Here is a 25415-nt window from a genome sequence, read left to right as displayed (position 1 = left end):
CTACACACCCCTCACCTCTACACCCCTCATCTACACACCCCTCACCTCTACACCCCACATTACACACCCCTCACCTCTACACCCCACATCTACACACCCCTCACCTCTACATCTCACATCCACACACCCCTCACCTCTACATCTCACATCTACACACCCCTCACCTCTACATCTCACATCTACACTTCCCTCACCTCTACACCCCACATCTACACACCCCTCACCTCTACATCTCCCATCTACACTTCCCTCACCTCTACACCCCACATCTACACACCCCTCACCTCTACACCCCACATCTACACTTCCCTCACCTCTACATCTCACATTACACATCCCTCACCTCTACATCTCACATCTACACACCCCTCACCTCTACATCTCCCATCTACACACCCCTCACCTCTACATCTCCCATCTACACACCCCTCACCTCTACATCTCCCATCTACACACCCCTCACCTCTACACCCCACATCTACACACCCCTCACCTCTACACCCCACATCTACACACCCCTTACCTCTACACCCCACATTACACACCCCTCACCTCTACACCCCACATCTACACACCCCTCACCTCTACATCTCACATCCACACACCCGTCACCTCTACATCTCACATCTACACTTCCCTCACCTCTACATCTCACATCTACACTTCCCTCACCTCTACATCTCACATCTACACACCCCTCACCTCTACATCTCACATCTACACACCCCTCATCTCTGCACCCCACATTACACACCCCTCATCTCTACACCCCACAATACACACCCCTCACCTCTACATCCCACATCTACACTTCCCTCACCTCTACATCTCCCATCTACACTTTCCTCACCTCTACACCCCACATCTACACACCCCTCACCTCTACACCCCACATCTACACCCCACATCTACACACCCCTCACCTCTACACCCCACATCTACACTTCCCTCACCTCTACATCTTCCATCTACACTTCCCTCACCTCTACATCCCACATCTACACTTCCCTCACCTCTACATCCCACATCTACACTTCCCTCACCTCTACATCTCCCATCTACACACCCGTCACCTCTACATCCCACATCTACACTTCCCTCACCTCTACATCTCCCATCTACACTTCCCTCACCTCTACACCCCACATCTACACACCCCTCACCTCTACACCCCACATTACACACCCCTCACCTGTACATCTCACATCTACACACCCCTCACCTGTACATCTCACATCTACACACCCCTCACCTCTACACCCCACATTACACACCCCTCACCTCTACATCTCACATCTACACACCCCTCACCTCTACACCCCACATCTACACACCCCTCACCTCTACACCCCACATCTACACACCCCTCACCTCTATACCCCACATTACACACCCCTCACCTCTACACCCCACATCTACACTTCCCTCACCTGTACATCTCCCATCTACACTTCCCTCACCTCTACATCTCACATTACACACCCCTCACCTCTACACCCCACATCTACACACCCCTCACCTCTACACCCCACATCTACACATCCCTCACCTCTACACCCCACATTACACACCCCTCACCTCTACATCTCACATTTACACACCCCTCACCTGTACATCTCACATCTACACACCCCTCACCTCTACATCTCCCATCTACACACCCCTCACCTCTACACCCCACATTACACACCCCTCATCTACACACCCCTCACCTCTACATCTCATATCTACACTTCCCTCACCTCTACATCTCACATCTACACACCCCTCACCTCTACACCCCACATCTACACACCCCTCACCTCTACATCTCCCATCTACACTTCCCTCACCTCTACACCCCACATCTACACACCCCTCACCTCTACACCCCACATCTACACTTCCCCCACCTCTACATCTCACATTACACATCCCTCACCTCTACATCTCACATCTACACACCCCTCACCTCTACATCTCACGTCTACACACCCCTCACCTCTACATCTCCCATCTACACACCCCTCACCTCTACACCCCTCATCTACACACCCCTCACCTCTACACCCCACATTACACACCCCTCACCTCTACACCCCACATCTACACACCCCTCACCTGTACATCTCACATCCACACACCCCTCACCTCTACATCTCACATCTACACACCCCTCACCTCTACATCTCACATCTACACTTCCCTCACCTCTACACCCCACATCTACACACCCCTCACCTCTACATCTCCCATCTACACTTCCCTCACCTCTACACCCCACATCTACACACCCCTCACCTCTACACCCCACATCTACACTTCCCTCACCTCTACATCTCACATTACACATCCCTCACCTCTACATCTCACATCTACACACCCCTCACCTCTACATCTCCCATCTACACACCCCTCACCTCTACATCTCCCATCTACACACCCCTCACCTCTACATCTCCCATCTACACACCCCTCACCTCTACACCCCACATCTACACACCCCTCACCTCTACACCCCACATCTACACACCCCTTACCTCTACACCCCACATTACACACCCCTCACCTCTACACCCCACATCTACACACCCCTCACCTCTACATCTCACATCCACACACCCCTCACCTCTACATCTCACATCTACACTTCCCTCACCTCTACATCTCACATCTACACTTCCCTCACCTCTACACCCCACATCTACACACCCCTCACCTCTACATCTCACATGTATAAACCTGAAGTGTGCTTCTCACTATATATTAGGTCATCTCTTGTTTTCCCAGAATAACCACATTTGAGATTTTTGTTTTGGAGGGGCAGGTTTTACTTTTCCCTAGAAAGACCTCTTTCAAGGTTTTACATTTTGTTAGGGAGACCTCTTCCGAATATCAGCTGAAAAATATTGCTCATGATTAAACTCACAATACAACTCACACCCACACCTCACAATACAAATGTTTTCCCAAGCAGGATTGGAAACGCAGATCCAAAGGCAGACGCTCTACCACCGAGCCAACAAAGGTGGCTGGGTTAAATGATCTACTTATAGTTACTATCATTAAATTGACTTTATGCATGCTTCAGTTATTGTTATGTAGCTTCATTAATTGATTATCTACATTGTAATTACCCATCATTGACAATATATATATTAGAGAAGACACTTCTGCTCAGTTTTGGTAGACAATGTAAAACCATCGAGTCTCCACCCCTTGGGATTTCCCTCCCCCTCCAGTTTAACATAGTCTACTAAAACCTCGGAGGCATTTTTTTTTTCCTATGCCTACATACCCCACACCTCTACAGCTCTACACCCCACACCTCTACAGCTCCATACCCCACACCTCTACACCCACGCCTCTACAGCTCTACACCCCACACCTCTACAGCTCCACACCTCTACAGCTCTACACCCCACACCTCTACAGCTCTTCACCCCTCACTTTCACATCTCTACACCCACACCTCTACAGCTCTACACCCCACACCTCTACACCTCTACACCCCACACCTCTACACCCCACACCTCTACAGCTGTACACCCCTCACTTTCATATCTCTACACCCACACCTCTACACCTCTACACCCCACACCTCTACACCTCTACACCCCACACCTCTACAGCTCTACACCCCTCACTTTCACATCTCTACACCCACACCTCTACAGCTCTACACCCCACACCTCTACACCCCTCACTTTCACATCTCTACACCCACACCTCTACAGCTCTACACCCCACACCTCTACACCCTCAGTTTCACATCCCTACACCCCACACCTCACATCTCCACATCTCTTCGCCCCACACCTCTATGCCACTACATTCTACATCTCAATACCTCTACATTCCACATCTCAACACCTCTACATTCCACATCTCAACACCTCTACATTCCACATCTCAACACCTCTACACCCACACCTTTATATCTCTACACCCCACACCTTCATATCTCTACACCTTACACCTCCATCTTTCCACAACCCATGTCCCTGTGATGGCCAATACAGTGCTCACCTGGTCAAGAAGCTGGTAAAGGAGATACGGAGAGAGTAGCCATGTTTACGAATCCTGACTGTCTCCAACACACCAGTGTACAGCAACTGGGCCTTCACATACTCAGTATTGAAGCCAAGTGCTGATCTGGTCTCGTTTGGTCTGATGCACCGTATGAAGTGGGGTTCACAGGACTGGAGCTTCGCCATCATTTCCGTCAGGGAGTTCTGACAACAACCATTTCAATGTGAGATGGAACTACCTTCTGGATCTGACAACCATTTCAGTGTAAGATGGAACTACATGTACCTCCTAGTTCTGACGACCATTTCAGTGTAAGATGGAACTACAGTCGAACCCCGTTGTGTCGAACTCGTCGGGACCAAGGGAAAAGTTCGACTTATCCGAGTGTTCGACACATCCGTCAGCATTGAAAGGACCAAGAACCAACACGACCACGGTGCTTAACACATCGTTATTTCGCAGTAGGATACACATACGAACAATATATCTTTGCAATAAACGTTTACGACAGTATTGATCTTTAAATTACAACATATACAAATGTAAATCAATTCAATCACTTTATTCGTCATGGCAAATAAATACGCATACAAAAAGATAAGAACAAGAATAATTTAACAAACTCACAAGAAATCCCGTTTAGTTGGGTGCACTAATTCATTTTCAGTCAGTATAAAAAGTTGTATAGTTCACACAAACGGAATCGGAATGTACATACGTGTACATGTGGGGAATTTATCTCTTAAAAAAGTCCGAAATTACAGTCTGTTTGGCGTTCGGGCATGGCATCACAGCAGAATTGCTCAAAAAGTTTCTTAATGTACCAAGCTGGTTGGAAAAAGTGTCAGTGTCACGTGCTTCCACAAATCTGAAAAGGGTGTCGAGGGCGGTCCATGCTGCAGCTAGGGTAGGGGTGGGTGGTTAAATTTCATCACATTCAGAGTCACTCTCGGGATCGCTGTCATTGTTAGGTTTCTCCGGTGCCGGGGCTGATCGGGTCCTTAGCTGAATTGCTCTGCCATGTTACTAACCGTACTGGTTAAAAAAATTGATCCTACACCTTAAATACTACACCAAAAACAAAACATCAATTTAGATAATCCAACTCCGTTTTCCTCACTTCTCATTTTGTATTTTCAAGGAAATCACATGACCGCTAACATAAACTGTCACATGACAACAACATGCGCCATTGTTTGTTTAGAGATATCCTCTCGATCCGTGATCAACGTGTCACTGGTAACAACTTAATTATGGTTAATTGTTTGAGTAAAGTTCAGTTGGTAAGTGTGCTGACAATGTGTGTATAGATGCGTAGTTAAACATGACACTTGATTGTTGAGTCCGTTAATCGTTACTTTTGATCTTTAGGTAGCACGTTTATGAGGATGACTTCCGATTGCGCGACTGCAGTTTTCAGTTGCAACAACCAGCTTTGACAGTTCGAGACAAAAGGGTAAATTTGTACTTGTTAGAGCCTTTGGGGACCCTAAAATGAGTTCGACACAACCGGGAATTCGACACATCTAGTTCGACACATCAGGGTAAAAATAATGATAAATATAAGGAAATCGGCAGGGACCGAGATGTCAGTTCGACACATCCGAGAATTCGTCTCAACCGAGTTCGAGACAATGGGGTTCGACTGTACCTCCTAGTTCTGACAACCATTTCAGTATAAGATGGAACTACCTCCTAGTTCTGACAACCATTTCAGTATAAGATGGAACTACTTCCTAGTTCTGACAACCATTTCAGTATAAGATGGAACTACCTCCTAGTTCTGACAACCATTTCAGTGTAAGATGAAACTACCTCCTAGTTCTGACAACCATTTCAGCATAAGATGGAACTACCTCCTAGTTCTGACAACCATTTCAGTGTAAGATGGAACTACATGTACCTACTAGTTCTGACAACCATTTCAGTGTAAGATGGAACTACCTCCTAGTTCTGACAACCATTTCAGTATAAGATGGAACTACTTCCTAGTTCTGACAACCATTTCAGTGTAAGATGGAACTACCTCCTAGTTCTGACAACAACCATTTCAGTGTAAGATGGATCTACCTCCTAGTTCTGACAACCATTTCAGTATAAGATGGAACTACCTCCTAGTTCTGACAACCATTTCAGTATAAGATGGAACTACCTCCTAGTTCTGACAACCATTTCAGTGTAAGATGGAACTACCTCCTAGTTCTGACAACCATTTCAGTATAAGATGGAACTACTTCCTAGTTCTGACAACCATTTCAGTGTAAGATGGAACTACCCCCTAGTTCTGACAACCATTTCAGTGTAAGATGGAACTACCTCCTAGTTCTGACAACCATTTCAGTATAAGATGGAACTACCTCCTAGTTCTGACGACCATTTCAGTATAAGATGGAACTACCTCCTAGTTCTGACGACCATTTCAGTGTAAGATGGAACTACCTCCTAGTTCTGACAACCATTTCAGTATAAGATGGAACTACTTCCTAGTTCTGACAACCATTTCAGTATAAGATGGAACTACCTCCTAGTTCTGACAACCATTTCAGTGTAAGATGAAGCTACCTCCTAGTTCTGACAACCATTTCAGTGTAAGATGGAACTACTTCCTAGTTCTGACAACCATTTCAGTATAAGATGGAACTACCTCCTAGTTCTGACAACCATTTCAGTGTAAGATGAAACTACCTCCTAGTTCTGACAACCATTTCAGTATAAGATGGAACTACCTCCTAGTTCTGACAACCATTTCAATGTAAGATGAAACTACCTCCTAGTTCTGACAACCATTTCAGTATAAGATGGAACTACCTCCTAGTTCTGACGACCATTTCAGTGTAAGATGGAACTACATGTACCTCCTAGTTCTGACAACCATTTCAGTATAAGATGGAACTACCTCCTAGTTCTGACGACCATTTCAGTGTAAGATGGAACTACATGTACCTCCTAGTTCTGACAACCATTTCAGTGTAAGATGGAACTACATGTACCTCCTAGTTCTGACAACCATTTCAGTGTAAGATGGAACTACATGTACCTCCTAGTTCTGACAACCATTTCAGCGTAAGATGGAACTACATGTACCTCCTAGTTCTGACAACCATTTCAGTGTAAGATGGAACTACATGTACCTCCTAGTTCTGACAACCATTTCAGTATAAGATGGAACTACATGTACCTCCTAGTTCTGACAACCATTTCAGTGTAAGATGGAACTACCTCCTAGTTCTGACAACCATTTCAGTGTAAGATGGAACTACCTCCTAGTTCTGACAACCATTTCAGTGTAAGATGGAACTACTTCCTACTTCTGACAACCATTTCAGTGTAAGATGGAACTACCTCCTAGTTCTGACAACAACCATTTCAGTGTAAGATGGAACTACCTCCTAGTTCTGACAACCATTTCAGTATAAGATGGAACTACCTCCTAGTTCTGACAACCATTTCAGTATAAGATGGAACTACCTCCTAGTTCTGACAACCATTTCAGTGTAAGATGGAACTACCTCCTAATTCTGACAACCATTTCAGTATAAGATGGAACTACTTCCTAGTTCTGACAACCATTTCAGTGTAAGATGGAACTACCCCCTAGTTCTGACAACCATTTCAGTGTAAGATGGAACTACCTCCTAGTTCTGACAACCATTTCAGTATAAGATGGAACTACCTCCTAGTTCTGACGACCATTTCAGTATAAGATGGAACTACCTCCTAGTTCTGACGACCATTTCAGTGTAAGATGGAACTACCTCCAAGTTCTGACAACCATTTCAGTATAAGATGGAACTACTTCCTAGTTCTGACAACCATTTCAGTATAAGATGGAACTACCTCCTAGTTCTGACAACCATTTCAGTGTAAGATGAAGCTACCTCCTAGTTCTGACAACCATTTCAATGTAAGATGGAACTACTTCCTAGTTCTGACAACCATTTCAGTATAAGATGGAACTACCTCCTAGTTCTGACAACCATTTCAGTGTAAGATGAAACTACCTCCTAGTTCTGACAACCATTTCAGTATAAGATGGAACTACCTCCTAGTTCTGACAACCATTTCAATGTAAGATGAAACTACCTCCTAGTTCTGACAACCATTTAAGTATAAGATGGAACTACCTCCTAGTTCTGACAACCATTTCAGTGTAAGATGGAACTACATGTACCTCCTAGTTCTGACAACCATTTCAGTATAAGATGGAACTACATGTACCTCCTAGTTCTGACAACCATTTCAGTGTAAGATGGAACTACATGTACCTCCTAGTTCTGACAACCATTTCAGTATAAGATGGAACTACCTCCTAGTTCTGACGACCATTTCAGTGTAAGATGGAACTACATGTACCTCCTAGTTCTGACAACCATTTCAGTGTAAGATGGAACTACATGTACCTCCTAGTTCTGACAACCATTTCAGTGTAAGATGGAACTACATGTACCTCCTAGTTCTGACAACCATTTCAGCGTAAGATGGAACTACATGTACCTCCTAGTTCTGACAACCATTTCAGTGTAAGATGGAACTACCTCCTAGTTCTGACAACCATTTCAGTGTAAGATGGAACTACCTCCTAGTTCTGACAACCATTTCAGTGTAAGATGGAACTACTTCCTACTTCTGACAACCATTTCAGTGTAAGATGGAACTACCTCCTAGTTCTGACAACCATTTCAGTATAAGATGGAACTACTTCCTAGTTCTGACAACCATTTCAGTGTAAGATGGAACTACCTCCTAGTTCTGACAACCATTTCAGTATAAGATGGAACTACTTCTTAGTTCTGACAACCATTTCAGTATAAGATGGAACTACATGTACCTCCTAGTTCTGACAACCATTTCAGTGTAAGATGGAACTACCTCCTAGTTCTGACAACCATTTCAGTGTAAGATGGAACTACCTCCTAGTTCTGACAACCATTTCAGTATAAGATGGAACTACTTCCTAGTTCTGACAACCATTTCAGTATAAGATGGAACTACATGTACCTCCTAGTTCTGACAACCATTTCAGTGTAAGATGGAACTACCTCCTAGTTCTGACAACCATTTCAGTATAAGATGGAACTACTTCCTAGTTCTGACAACCATTTCAGTATAAGATGGAACTACATGTACCTCCTAGTTCTGACAACCATTTCAGTGTAAGATGGAACTACCTCCTAGTTCTGACAACCATTTCAGTGTAAGATGGAACTACCTCCTAGTTCTGACAACCATTTCAGTGTAAGATGGAACTACCTCCTAGTTCTGACAACCATTTCAGTATAAGATGGAACTACCTCCTAGTTCTGACAACCATTTCAGTATAAGATGGAACTACCTCTTAGTTCTGACAACCATTTCAGTATAAGATGGAACTACCTCCTAGTTCTGACAACAACCATTTCAGTATAAGATGGAACTACCTCCTAGTTCTGACAACCATTTCAGTGTAAGATGGAACTACCTCCTAGTTCTGACAACCATTTCAGTATAAGATGGAACTACCTCGTAGTTCTGACAACCATTTCAGTATAAGATGGAACTACCTCCTAGTTCTGACGACCATTTCAGTATAAGATGGAACTACCTCCTAGTTCTGACAACCATTTCAGTATAAGATGGAACTACCTCCTAGTTCTGACAACCATTTCAGTATATGATGGAACTACCTCCTAGTTCTGACAACCATTTCAGTATAAGATGGAACTACTTCCTAGTTCTGACAACCATTTCAGTATAAGATGGAACTACTTCCTAGTTCTGACAACCATTTCAGTACAAGATGGAACTACCTCCTACTTCTGACAACCATTTCAGTATAAGATGGAACTACCTCCTGGTTCTGAAGACCATTTCAGTGTAAGATGGAACTACATGTACCTCCTAGTTCTGACAACCATTTCAGTATAAGATGGAACTACATGTACCTCCTAGTTCTGACAACCATTTCAGTATAAGATGGAACTACATGTACCTCCTAGTTCTGACAACCATTTCAGTGTAAGATGGAACTACATGTACCTCCTAGTTCTGACAACCATTTCAGTATAAGATGGAACTACATCTACCTCCTAGTTCTGACAACCATTTCAGTATAAGATGGAACTACCTCCTGGTTCTGACGACCATTTCAGTGTAAGATGGAACTACATGTACCTCCTAGTTCTGACAACCATTTCAGTATAAGATGGAACTACATGTACCTCCTAGTTCTGACAACCATTTCAGTATAAGATGGAACTACATGTACCTCCTAGTTCTGACAACCATTTCAGTGTAAGATGGAACTACATGTACCTCCTAGTTCTGACAACCATTTCAGTATAAGATGGAACTACATGTACCTCCTATTTCTGACAACCATTTCAGTATAAGATGGAACTACCTCCTAGTTCTGACAACCATTTCAGTATAAGATGGAACTACTTCCTAGTTCTGACAACCATTTCAGTATAAGATGGAACTACTTCCTAGTTCTGACAACCATTTCAGTATAAGATGGAACTACTTCCTAGTTCTGACAACCATTTCAGTATAAGATGGAACTACCTCCTAGTTCTGACAACCATTTCAGTGTAAGATGGAACTACTTCCTAGTTCTGACAACCATTTCAGTATAAGATGGAACTACATGTACCTCCTAGTTCTGACAACCATTTCAGTATAACATGGAACTACTTCCTAGTTCTGACAACCATTTCAGTATAAGATGAAACTACCTCCTAGTTCTGACAACCATTTCAGTGTAAGATGGAACTACCTCCTACTTCTGACAACCATTTCAGTATAAGATGGAACTACTTCCTAGTTCTGACAACCATTTCAGTGTAAGATGGAACTACTTCCTAGTTCTGACAACCATTTCAGTATAAGATGGAACTACCTCCTAGTTCTGACAACCATTTCAGTGTAGGATGGAACTACCTCCTAGTTCTGACAACCATTTCAGTGTAAGATGGAACTACCTCCTAGTTCTGACAACCATTTCACTATGAGATGGAACTACCTCCTAGTTCTGACAACCATTTCAGTATAAGATGGAACTACCTCCTAGTTCTGACAACCATTTCAGTGTAAGATGGAACTACCTCCTAGTTCTGACAACCATTTCAGTATAAGATGGAACTACTTCCTAGTTCTGACAACCATTTCAGTATAAGATGGAACTACTTCCTAGTTCTGACAACCATTTCAGTGTAAGATGGAACTACCTCCTAGTTCTGACGACCATTTCAGTATAAGATGGAACTACCTCCTAGTTCTGACAACCATTTCAGTATAAGATGGAACTACTTCCTAGTTCTGACAACCATTTCAGTATAAGATGGAACTACCTCCTAGTTCTGACAACCATTTCAGTATAAGATGGAACTACCTCCTAGTTCTGACAACCATTTCAGTATAAGATGGAACTACCTCCTAGTTCTGACGACTATTTCAGTATAAGATGGAACTACCTCCTAGTTCTGACAACCATTTCAGTATAAGATGGAACTACTTCCTAGTTCTGACAACCATTTCAGTATAAGATGGAACTACCTCCTAGTTCTGACAACCATTTCAGTATAAGATGGAACTACCTCCTAGTTCTGACAACCATTTCAGTATAAGATGGAACTACCTCCTAGTTCTGACGACTATTTCAGTATAAGATGGAACTACCTCCTAGTTCTGACAACCATTTCAGTATAAGATGGAACTACCTCCTAGTTCTGACAACCATTTCAGTATAAGATGGAACTACCTCCTAGTTCTGACAACCATTTCAGTATAAGATGGAACTACTTCCTAGTTCTGACAACCATTTCAGTGTAAGATGGAACTACCTCCTAGTTCTGACAACCATTTCAGTATAAGATGGAACTACTTCCTAGTTCTGACAACCATTTCAGTGTAGGATGGAACTACCTCCTAGTTCTGACGACTATTTCAGTATAAGATGGAACTACCTCCTAGTTCTGACAACCATTTCACTATGAGATGGAACTACCTCCTAGTTCTGACAACCATTTCAGTATAAGATGGAACTACCTCCTAGTTCTGACAACCATTTCAGTGTAAGATGGAACTACCTCCTAGTTCTGACAACCATTTCAGTATAAGATGGAACTACTTCCTAGTTCTGACAACCATTTCAGTATAAGATGGAACTACTTCCTAGTTCTGACAACCATTTCAGTGTAAGATGGAACTACCTCCTAGTTCTGACGACCATTTCAGTATAAGATGGAACTACCTCCTAGTTCTGACAACCATTTCAGTATAAGATGGAACTACTTCCTAGTTCTGACAACCATTTCAGTATAAGATGGAACTACCTCCTAGTTCTGACAACCATTTCAGTATAAGATGGAACTACCTCCTAGTTCTGACAACCATTTCAGTATAAGATGGAACTACCTCCTAGTTCTGACGACTATTTCAGTATAAGATGGAACTACCTCCTAGTTCTGACAACCATTTCAGTATAAGATGGAACTACTTCCTAGTTCTGACAACCATTTCAGTATAAGATGGAACTACCTCCTAGTTCTGACAACCATTTCAGTATAAGATGGAACTACCTCCTAGTTCTGACAACCATTTCAGTATAAGATGGAACTACCTCCTAGTTCTGACGACTATTTCAGTATAAGATGGAACTACCTCCTAGTTCTGACAACCATTTCAGTATAAGATGGAACTACCTCCTAGTTCTGACAACCATTTCAGTATAAGATGGAACTACCTCCTAGTTCTGACAACCATTTCAGTATAAGATGGAACTACCTCCTAGTTCTGACAACCATTTCAGTATAAGATGGAACTACCTCCTACTTCTGACAACCATTTCAGTATAAGATGGAACTACGTCCTAGTTCTGACAACCATTTCAGTATAAGATGGAACTACCTCCTAGTTCTGACGACCATTTCAGTATAAGATGGAACTACTTCCTAGTTCTGACAACCATTTCAGTATAAGATGGAACTACTTCCTAGTTCTGACAACCATTTCAGTATAAGATGGAACTACTTCCTAGTTCTGACAACCATTTCAGTATAAGATGGAACTACCTCCTAGTTCTGACAACCATTTCAGTGTAAGATGGAACTACCTCCTAGTTCTGACAACCATTTCAGTATAAGATGGAACTACCTCCTAGTTCTGACAACCATTTCAGTATAAGATGGAACTACCTCCTAGTTCTGACAACCATTTCAGTGTAAGATGGAACTACCTCCTAGTTCTGACAACCATTTCAGTATAAGATGGAACTACCTCCTAGTTCTGACAACCATTTCAGTATAAGATGGAACTACTTCCTAGTTCTGACAACCATTTCAGTATAAGATGGAACTACCTCCTAGTTCTGACGACCATTTCAGTATAAGATGGAACTACCTCCTAGTTCTGACGACCATTTCAGTATAAGATGGAACTACCTCCTAGTTCTGACGACCATTTCAGTATAAGATGGAACTACCTCCTAGTTCTGACAACCATTTCAGTGTAAGATGGAACTACATGTACCTCCTTGTTCTGACAACCATTTCAGTGTACGATGGAACTACATGTACCTCCTAGTTCTGACAACCATTTCAGTATAAGATGGAACTACCTCCTAGTTCTGACGACCATTTCAGTATAAGATGGAACTACCTCCTAGTTCTGACGACCATTTCAGTATAAGATGGAACTACCTCCTAGTTCTGACGACCATTTCAGTGTAAGATGGAACTACATGTACCTCCTAGTTCTGACAACCATTTCAGTGTAAGATGGAACTACATGTACCTCCTAGTTCTGACAACCATTTCAGTATAAGATGGAACTACATGTACCTCTTAGTTCTGACAACCATTTCAGTGTAAGATGGAACTACATGTACCTCCTAGTTCTGACAACCATTTCAGTATAAGATGGAACTACATGTACCTCCTAGTTCTGACAACCATTTCAGTGTAAGATGGAACTACCTCCTAGTTCTGACAACCATTTCAGTATAAGATGGAACTACTTCCTAGTTCTGACAACCATTTCAGTATAAGATGGAACTACTTCCTAGTTCTGACAACCATTTCAGTATAAGATGGAACTACCTCCTAGTTCTGACAACCATTTCAGTGTAAGATGGAACTACTTCCTAGTTCTGACAACCATTTCAGTATAAGATGGAACTACCTCCTAGTTCTGACAACCATTTCAGTATAAGATGGAACTACCTCCTAGTTCTGACAACCATTTCAGTGTAAGATGGAACTACCTCCTAGTTCTGACAACCATTTCAGTATAAGATGGAACTACCTCCTAGTTCTGACAACCATTTCAGTATAAGATGGAACTACTTCCTAGTTCTGACAACCATTTCAGTATAAGATGGAACTACCTCCTAGTTCTGACGACTATTTCAGTATAAGATGGAACTACTTCCTAGTTCTGACAACCATTTCAGTATAAGATGGAACTACCTCCTAGTTCTGACAACCATTTCAGTATAAGATGGAACTACCTCCTAGTTCTGACAACCATTTCAGTATAAGATGGAACTACCTCATAGTTCTGACAACCATTTCAGTATAAGATGGAACTACCTCCTAGTTCTGACAACCATTTCAGTATAAGATGGAACTACCTCCTAGTTCTGACAACCATTTCAGTATAAGATGGAACTACCTCCTAGTTCTGACGACCATTTCAGTATAAGATGGAACTACTTCCTAGTTCTGACAACCATTTCAGTATAAGATGGAACTACTTCCTAGTTCTGACAACCATTTCAGTATAAGATGGAACTACTTCCTAGTTCTGACAACCATTTCAGTATAAGATGGAACTACCTCCTAGTTCTGACAACCATTTCAGTGTAAGATGGAACTACCTCCTAGTTCTGACAACCATTTCAGTATAAGATGGAACTACCTCCTAGTTCTGACAACCATTTCAGTGTAAGATGGAACTACCTCCTAGTTCTGACAACCATTTCAGTGTAAGATGGAACTACCTCCTAGTTCTGACAACCATTTCAGTATAAGATGGAACTACCTCCTAGTTCTGACAACCATTTCAGTATAAGATGGAACTACTTCCTAGTTCTGACAACCATTTCAGTATAAGATGGAACTACCTCCTAGTTCTGACGACCATTTCAGTATAAGATGGAACTACCTCCTAGTTCTGACGACCATTTCAGTATAAGATGGAACTACCTCCTAGTTCTGACGACCATTTCAGTATAAGATGGAACTACCTCCTAGTTCTGACAACCATTTCAGTGTAAGATGGAACTACATGTACCTCCTTGTTCTGACAACCATTTCAGTGTACGATGGAACTACATGTACCTCCTAGTTCTGACAACCATTTCAGTATAAGATGGAACTACCTCCTAGTTCTGACGACCATTTCAGTATAAGATGGAACTACCTCCTAGTTCTGACGACCATTTCAGTATAAGATGGAACTACCTCCTAGTTCTGACGACCATTTCAGTGTAAGATGGAACTACATGTACCTCCTAGTTCTGACAACCATTTCAGTGTAAGATGGAACTACATGTACCTCCTAGTTCTGACAACCATTTCAGTATAAGATGGAACTACATGTACCTCCTAGTTCTGACAACCATTTCAGTGTAAGATGGAACTACATGTACCTCCTAGTTCTGACAACCATTTCAGTATAAGATGGAACTACATGTACCTCCTAGTTCTGACAACCATTTCAGTGTAAGATGGAACTACCTCCTAGTTCTGACAACCATTTCAGTATAAGATGGAACTACTTCCTAGTTCTGACAACCATTTCAGTATAAGATGGAACTACTTCCTAGTTCTGACAACCATTTCAGTATAAGATGGAACTACTTCCTAGTTCTGACAACCATTTCAGTATAAGATGGAACTACCTCCTAGTTCTGACAACCATTTCAGTGTAAGATGGAACTACTTCCTAGTTCTGACAACCATTTCAGTATAAGATGGAACTACCTCCTAGTTCTGACAACCATTTCAGTATAAGATGGAACTACCTCCTAGTTCTGACAACCATTTCAGTGTAAGATGGAACTACCTCCTAGTTCTGACAACCATTTCAGTATAAGATGGAACTACCTCCTAGTTCTGACAACCATTTCAGTATAAGATGGAACTACTTCCTAGTTCTGACAACCATTTCAGTATAAGATGGAACTACCTCCTAGTTCTGACGACCATTTCAGTATAAGATGGAACTACCTCCTAGTTCTGACGACCATTTCAGTATAAGATGGAACTACCTCCTAGTTCTGACAACCATTTCAGTGTAAGATGGAACTACATGTATCTCCTTGTTCTGACAACCATTTCAGTGTAAGATGGAACTACATGTACCTCCTAGTTCTGAAAACCATTTCAGTATAAGATGGAACTACCTCCTAGTTCTGACAACCATTTCAGTATAAGATGGAACTACCTCCTAGTTCTGACAACCATTTCAGTATAAGATGGAACTACCTCCTAGTTCTGACAACCATTTCAGTATAAGATGGAACTACCTCCTAGTTCTGACAACCATTTCAGTATAAGATGGAACTACCTCCTAGTTCTGACGACCATTTCAGTATAAGATGGAACTACCTCCTAGTTCTGACGACCATTTCAGTATAAGATGGAACTACTTCCTAGTTCTGACAACCATTTCAGTATAAGATGGAACTACCTCCTAGTTCTGACAACCATTTCAGTATAAGATGGAACTACCTCCTAGTTCTGACAACCATTTCAGTATAAGATGGAACTACCTCCTAGTTCTGACGACTATTTCAGTATAAGATGGAACTACCTCCTAGTTCTGACAACCATTTCAGTATAAGATGGAACTACTTCCTAGTTCTGACAACCATTTCAGTATAAGATGGAACTACCTCCTAGTTCTGACAACCATTTCAGTATAAGATGGAACTACCTCCTAGTTCTGACAACCATTTCAGTGTAAGATGGATCTACCTCCTAGTTCTGACAACCATTTCAGTATAAGATGGAACTACTTCCTAGTTCTGACAACCATTTCAGTATAAGATGGAACTACCTCCTAGTTCTGACAACCATTTCAGTATAAGATGGATCTACCTCCTAGTTCTGACAACCATTTCAGTATAAGATGGAACTACTTCCTAGTTCTGACAACCATTTCAGTATAAGATGGAACTACCTCCTAGTTCTGACGACCATTTCAGTATAAGATGGAACTACCTCCTAGTTCTGACGACCATTTCAGTATAAGATGGAACTACCTCCTAGTTCTGACGACCATTTCAGTGTAAGATGGAACTACATGTACCTCCTAGTTCTGACAACCATTTCAGTGTAAGATGGAACTACATGTACCTCCTAGTTCTGACAACCATTTCAGTATAAGATGGAACTACATGTACCTCCTAGTTCTGACAACCATTTCAGTGTAAGATGGAACTACATGTACCTCCTAGTTCTGACAACCATTTCAGTATAAGATGGAACTACATGTACCTCCTAGTTCTGACAACCATTTCAGTGTAAGATGGAACTACCTCCTAGTTCTGACAACCATTTCAGTATAAGATGGAACTACTTCCTAGTTCTGACAACCATTTCAGTATAAGATGGAACTACTTCCTAGTTCTGACAACCATTTCAGTATAAGATGGAACTACCTCCTAGTTCTGACAACCATTTCAGTGTAAGATGGAACTACTTCCTAGTTCTGACAACCATGTCAGTATAAGATGGAACTACCTCCTAGTTCTGACAACCATTTCAGTATAAGATGGAACTACCTCCTAGTTCTGACAACCATTTCATTGTAAGATGGAACTACCTCCTAGTTCTGACAACCATTTCAGTATAAGATGGAACTACCTCCTAGTTCTGACAACCATTTCAGTATAAGATGGAACTACTTCCTAGTTCTGACAACCATTTCAGTATAAGATGGAACTACCTCCTAGTTCTGACGACCATTTCAGTATAAGATGGAACTACCTACTAGTTCTGACGACCATTTCAGTATAAGATGGAACTACCTCCTAGTTCTGACAACCATTTCAGTGTAAGATGGAACTACATGTACCTCCTTGTTCTGACAACCATTTCAGTGTAAGATGGAACTACATGTACCTCCTAGTTCTGACAACCATTTCAGTATAAGATGGAACTACCTCCTAGTTCTGACAACCATTTCAGTATAAGATGGAACTACCTCCTAGTTCTGACAACCATTTCAGTGTAAGATGGAACTACCTCCTAGTTCTGACAACCATTTCAGTATAAGATGGAACTACCTCCTAGTTCTGACAACCATTTCAGTATAAGATGGAACTACCTCCTAGTTCTGACGACCATTTCAGTATAAGATGGAACTACCTCCTAGTTCTGACAACCATTTCAGTTTAAGATGGAACTACTTCCTAGTTCTGACAACCATTTCAGTATAAGATGGAACTACCTCCTAGTTCTGACAACCATTTCAGTATAAGATGGAACTACCTCCTAGTTCTGACAACCATTTCAGTATAAGATGGAACTACTTCCTAGTTCTGACGACTATTTCAGTATAAGATGGAACTACTTCCTAGTTCTGACAACCATTTCAGTATAAGATGGAACTACTTCCTAGTTCTGACAACCATTTCAGTATAAGATGGAACTACCTCCTAGTTCTGACAACCATTTCAGTATAAGATGGAACTACCTCCTAGTTCTGACAACCATTTCAGTGTAAGATGGATCTACCTCCTAGTTCTGACAACCATTTCAGCATAAGATGGAACTACTTCCTAGTTCTGACAACCATTTCAGTATAAGATGGAACTACCTCCTAGTTCTGACAACCATTTCAGTATAAGATGGAACTACCTCCTAGTTCTGACAACCATTTCAGTATAAGATGGAACTACCTCCTAGTTCTGACAACCATTTCAGTATAAGATGGAACTACCTCCTAGTTCTGACAACCATTTCAGTGTAAGATGGAACTACTTCCTAGTTCTGACAACCATTTCAGTATAAGATGGAACTACCTCCTAGTTCTGACAACCATTTCAGTATAAGATGGAACTACCTCCTAGTTCTGACAACCATTTCAGTGTAAGATGGAACTACTTCCTAGTTCTGACAACCATTTCAGTGTAAGATGGAACTACCTCCTAGTTCTGACAACCATTTCAGTGTAAGATGGAACTACCTCCTAGTTCTGACAACCATTTCAGTATAAGATGGAACTACCTCCTAGTTCTGACAACCATTTCAGTATAAGATGGAACTACTTCCTAGTTCTGACAACCATTTCAGTATAAGATGGAACTACCTCCTAGTTCTGACGACCATTTCAGTATAAGATGGAACTACCTCCTAGTTCTGACGACCATTTCAGTATAAGATGGAACTACCTCCTAGTTCTGACGACCATTTCAGTATAAGATGGAACTACCTCCTAGTTCTGACAACCATTTCAGTGTAAGATGGAACTACATGTACCTCCTAGTTCTGACAACCATTTCAGTGTAAGATGGAACTACATGTACCTCCTAGTTCTGACAACCATTTCAGTATAAGATGGAACTACATGTACCTCCTAGTTCTGACAACCATTTCAGTGTAAGATGGAACTACCTCCTAGTTCTGACAACCATTTCAGTATAAGATGGAACTACTTCCTAGTTCTGACAACCATTGCAGTATAAGATGGAACTACTTCCTAGTTCTGACAACCATTTCAGTATAAGATGGAACTACCTCCTAGTTCTGACAACCATTTCAGTGTAAGATGGAACTACTTCCTAGTTCTGACAACCATTTCAGTATAAGATGGAACTACCTCCTAGTTCTGACAACCATTTCAGTATAAGATGGAACTACCTCCTAGTTCTGACAACCATTTCAGTGTAAGATGGAACTACCTCCTAGTTCTGACAACCATTTCAGTATAAGATGGAACTACCTCCTAGTTCTGACAACCATTTCAGTATAAGATGGAACTACTTCCTAGTTCTGACAACCATTTCAGTATAAGATGGAACTACCTCCTAGTTCTGACGACCATTTCAGTATAAGATGGAACTACCTCCTAGTTCTGACGACCATTTCAGTATAAGATGGAACTACCTCCTAGTTCTGACAACCATTTCAGTGTAAGATGGAACTACATGTACCTCCTTGTTCTGACAACCATTTCAGTGTAAGATGGAACTACATGTACCTCCTAGTTCTGACAACCATTTCAGTATAAGATGGAACTACCTCCTAGTTCTGACAACCATTTCAGTATAAGATGGAACTACCTCCTAGTTCTGACAACCATTTCAGTGTAAGATGGAACTACATGTACCTCCTTGTTCTGACAACCATTTCAGTGTAAGATGGAACTACATGTACCTCCTAGTTCTGACAACCATTTCAGTATAAGATGGAACTACCTCCTAGTTCTGACGACCATTTCAGTGTAAGATGGAACTACCTCCTAGTTCTGACGACCATTTCAGTATAAGATGGAACTACCTCCTAGTTCTGACGACCATTTCAGTGTAAGATGGAACTACATGTACCTCCTAGTTCTGACAACCATTTCAGTGTAAGATGGAACTACATGTACCTCCTAGTTCTGACAACCATTTCAGTATAAGATGGAACTACATGTACCTCCTAGTTCTGACAACCATTTCAGTGTAAGATGGAACTACATGTACCTCCTAGTTCTGACAACCATTTCAGTATAAGATGGAACTACATGTACCTCCTAGTTCTGACAACCATTTCAGTGTAAGATGGAACTACCTCCTAGTTCTGACAACCATTTCAGTGTAAGATGGAACTACATGTACCTCCTAGTTCTGACAACCATTTCAGTGTAAGATGGAACTACATGTACCTCCTAGTTCTGACAACCATTTCAGTATAAGATGGAACTACATGTACCTCCTAGTTCTGACAACCATTTCAGTGTAAGATGGAACTACATGTACCTCCTAGTTCTGACAACCATTTCAGTGTAAGATGGAACTACCTCCTAGTTCTGACAACCATTTCAGTGTAAGATGGAACTACATGTACCTCCTAGTTCTGACAACCATTTCAGTATAAGATGGAACTACCTCCTAGTTCTGACAACCATTTCAGTATAAGATGGAACTACATGTACCTCCTAGTTCTGACAACCATTTCAGTGTAAGATGGAACTACCTCCTAGTTCTGGAGGGTAATCTAGATGTATGGTGGATCAATCTATTTACTTGTCCATGACATACAATAGCCTGGAAATAGTGGATTCAGCCTGAAGTAATGGGACTTGCCTCACCTTGAAGTGATGGGACTTGCCTCACCTTGAGGAACAAGCAAACTGTTGCACAAATGGGATTGTGCAGCAGAAAGAAACTGACCAGTCTTGATGGAAGCGAGTGAAGTGAGCAAAGGTTGGCAACATACTTCCCTCGCTTTGTTTCAAAAATTTTTTTTCAAGTCAAAATAAAATATTGCAACCATGAAAGATATACGCCCATTTCTCCACTAGATTGCACTCTCAGATTTCCAACCCCATGTTTGATAATTTACTCACATGAAATATATTTTATTCAGCATTTTAAGCACAACTTGTATATCAGATCGTTCTTCGTCTCCATTGCCCAGCTTCCGGTTCAATGGACTGGAGGAACAGGAGGGTATTAACTTGTTGAATTACATGTCCTCCATATGGAATACGTGTGAAGGTATCCCCCTCTACTCCATTCACTCAATGCACCAGATCTTTTTCCTATATCGGTAAATGTTACGAAAACTCTAACAATAATGATGACAGATAAGAAAAATATACTCCAACAGGTTCATGGTATAATTAGGCAATATGGTATGTCTTTTTAATTTCTGCTCATTCTTGCTCCATTACTCCATTGAACCAGAAGCTGGCTGGCATAATGGAGGTGAAGAATGATCTGAATACTACAAGTGGTGCTTAAGATGTTGAATAAAAAATATTTCATGTGAAGAATAATTAATCATAGTTTTCAAAATATGAGAGCACACCCAAGTGAGGAAAATGGTGGTGTACCTTTGATGGAGGTGATATTTTATTTGCACATGAAAAGATTTTTTGAAAAAAGGAGAGGGAAGTGCATTGCCAAATTTTGCTCACTTCGCTCGCATATAAGAAGACAGTCATATTCTCTTTGCTGCACAACCCTACTTTCACAACATTTCACTTGACGTGACAGGATTTGCCTCACCTTGAAGTGACACTGGATTTGCTCACCTTGAAGTGACAGGTCTTGACTCACCTTGAAGTGACACTGGATTTGCCTCACCTTGAAGTGACAGGACGTGACTCACCTTGAACTGATAGGCCATGGTGGCTGGGCCCTTCCTTGTAGTCCCAGTGGCAGTCAGCCTCTCACGTCTCTGCTCAGGCTGCAACAGGAGGCTCTGTTAGCAAGTCCATGGTGGTAGCTATGTACCTTGTAACAGACGTTATTAACTGCAAAACTCTGTTGTGGACAACAGCCTCATGAATGTTTTGTGAAGGATACTGACTCTGGATTTACAGAAAATAGGTCAGGTAAATTTACATTCATGTTATTGCTAGTATGATACAATATCTCACTGCCTTGCTAGATAATGGATTGGAGCAACACAAAATACCTTCCAATCCCCACCTGCATCCCACCTGATAATGGAGACATGCACAAAGACCATTGGATCCCATCTGACAAGCATCCCATCCTTATCAATAAGTTGTACAAACAATTTGAGCAACAATGACATACCACATTGTACTCCAGCTGCAATATCTTGGTACTGATTTGTTTTAAGTTGTAAATTTTGTCACTTACATCCCATCTGTTTGTTGTCAGTTGGTTTCACACCAGTTTCTATCATGTACTTCTGCACGTAACAAAACTTGTGGTCTCATATGGGATTAAAAATTGTCTATAAAAGGAAACTATTTGTCAAAATGCTTGAATGAAAAATATACCATCAGACAGTGAGTGTGTCACAACATATCTCTTCCAAGAATACAAACGAAGTCATCACATGCTAATGCCTTCTGTGATGGCTTGTAATACCAGTCTGACTTCACTCACTCTTTCCATCTTTGGACTTTTCAACTTCTTGAAGAACTCAAAAGGGGACTTTGATGTCTTGAGCTGCCTCTTGAAACTCAACTCTCTCTGAAGAGAGAGCTGACGGGAGCTGGGCTTAATAGAACCTGTCTTAGTGATCCCAGCCTGGAACAGGTCCTTGATCAACAGACTTGTGCTGGCTGTAACACATAGACATGGTAAAGATAGACAGGAACTGTGCAGACATGGTGCAGATATGGTGCAGATATGGTGTAGACATAGCACAGATTTGGTGCAGACAGACATGCATGGTGCGGACATGGTATAGACAAGGTACAGATATGTTACAGATATGGTGTAGACAGACATGCATGGTGCAGACATGGTATATACAAAGTACAGACATGTACAGATATGGTGCACACCGACAGGCATGGTGCAGACATGGTATAGACAAGGTCCAGACATGGTACAGACATATTGCAGATATGGTGTAGATGTAGCACAGACATGGTTCAGACACAGAACAGATTTGGTGCAGACAGACATGCATGGTGCGAACATGGTATAGACAAGGTACAGATATGGTGCAGACATGGTATAGATAAGGTAAAGACATGTACAGATATGGTGCAGGCAGACAGGCATGGTGCAGATATGGTGAAGACATGGTATAGATAAGGTAAAGACATGTACAGATATGGTGCAGGCAGACAGGCATGGTGCAGATATGGTGCAGATATGGTACAGGCAGACAGGCATGGTGCAGATATGGTATAGACAAGGTCCAGACATGGTACAGACATATTGCAGATATGGTGTAGATGTAGCACAGACATGGTTCAGACACAGAACAGATTTGGTGCAGACAGACATGCATGGTGCGAACATGGTATAGACAAGGTACAGATATGGTGCAGACATGGTATAGATAAGGTAAAGACATGTACAGATATGGTGCAGGCAGACAGGCATGGTGCAGATATGGTGCAGATATGGTACAGATATGGTGCAGGCAGACAGGCATGGTGCGGATATGGTACAGATATGGTACAGATATGGTGCAGGCAGACAGGCATGGTGCAGATATGGTGCAGATATGGTGCAGATATGGTACAGATATGGTACAGATATGGTGCAGGCAGACAGGCATGGTGCAGATATGGTGCAGATATGGTACAGATATGGTGCAGGCAGACAGGCATGGTGCAGATATGGTGCAGATATGGTGCAGATATGGTACAGATATGGTGCAGGCAGACAGGCATGGTGCGGATATGGTACAGATATGGTACAGATATGGTGCAGGCAGACAGGCATGGTGCAGATATGGTGCAGATATGGTACAGATATGGTGCAGGCAGACAGGCATGGTGCAGATATGGTGCAGATATGGTGCAGATATGGTACAGATATGGTACAGATATGGTGCAGGCAGACAGGCATGGTGCGGATATGGTGCAGATATGGTACAGATATGGTGCAGGCAGACAGGCATGGTGCGGATATGGTGCAGATATGGTGCAGATATGGTGCAGATATGGTACAGATATGGTGCAGGCAGACAGGCATGGTGCAGATATGGTACAGATATGGTGCAGGCAGACAGGCATGGTGCAGATATGGTGCAGATATGGTACAGATATGGTGCAGGCAGACAGGCATGGTGCAGGCAGACAGGCATGGTGCAGATATGGTGCAGATATGGTGCAGATATGGTACAGATATGGTGCAGGCAGACAGGCATGGTGCAGATATGGTGCAGATATGGTGCAGATATGGTGCAGATATGGTACAGATATGGTGCAGGCAGACAGGCATGGTGCGGATATGGTGCAGATATGGTGCAGATATGGTGCAGATATGGTACAGATATGGTGCAGGCAGACAGGCATGGTGCAGATATGGTGCAGATATGGTACAGATATGGTGCAGGCAGACAGGCATGGTGCAGATATGGTGCAGATATGGTACAGATATGGTGCAGGCAGACAGGCATGGTGCAGATATGGTGCAGATATGGTGCAGATATGGTGCAGATATGGTACAGATATGGTGCAGGCAGACAGGCATGGTGCGGATATGGTGCAGATATGGTGCAGACATGGTATAGATAAGGTAAAGACATGTACAGATATGGTGCAGGCAGACAGGCATGGTGCAGATATGGTGCAGATATGGTACAGATATGGTGCAGGCAGACAGGCATGGTGCAGATATGGTGCAGATATGGTGCAGATATGGTGCAGGCAGACAGGCATGGTGCGGATATGGTGCAGATATGGTGCAGACATGGTATAGATAAGGTAAAGACATGTACAGATATGGTGCAGGCAGACAGGCATAGTGCAGATATGGTGCAGAT

The 25415-nt window shown here is 42.1% G+C and overlaps 1 protein-coding gene across 3 annotated transcripts in view; it reads right to left on the bottom strand.

Moving 5' to 3' along the window:
- Positions 1-25415, bottom strand: part of LOC137280690 (unconventional myosin-XVI-like) — a 236700-nt gene that overhangs the window by 117543 nt on the left and 93742 nt on the right. For all 3 annotated transcript variants that reach the window (XM_067811903.1, XM_067811906.1, XM_067811904.1), the window contains exons 22-24: positions 23072-23250; positions 22320-22397; positions 4009-4214 (exon numbers count right to left, since the gene is read on the bottom strand). In XM_067811903.1, the coding sequence (XP_067668004.1) occupies positions 4009-4214; positions 22320-22397; positions 23072-23250 (463 nt within the window). The remainder of the gene's footprint in view (positions 1-4008; positions 4215-22319; positions 22398-23071; positions 23251-25415) is intronic.

This window comes from Haliotis asinina, chromosome 4, assembly GCF_037392515.1.
Source record: "Haliotis asinina isolate JCU_RB_2024 chromosome 4, JCU_Hal_asi_v2, whole genome shotgun sequence".
In the NCBI taxonomy this organism is placed as follows: Eukaryota; Metazoa; Mollusca; class Gastropoda; order Lepetellida; family Haliotidae; genus Haliotis; species Haliotis asinina.
This window is presented reverse-complemented; position numbering and strand designations above follow the sequence as displayed.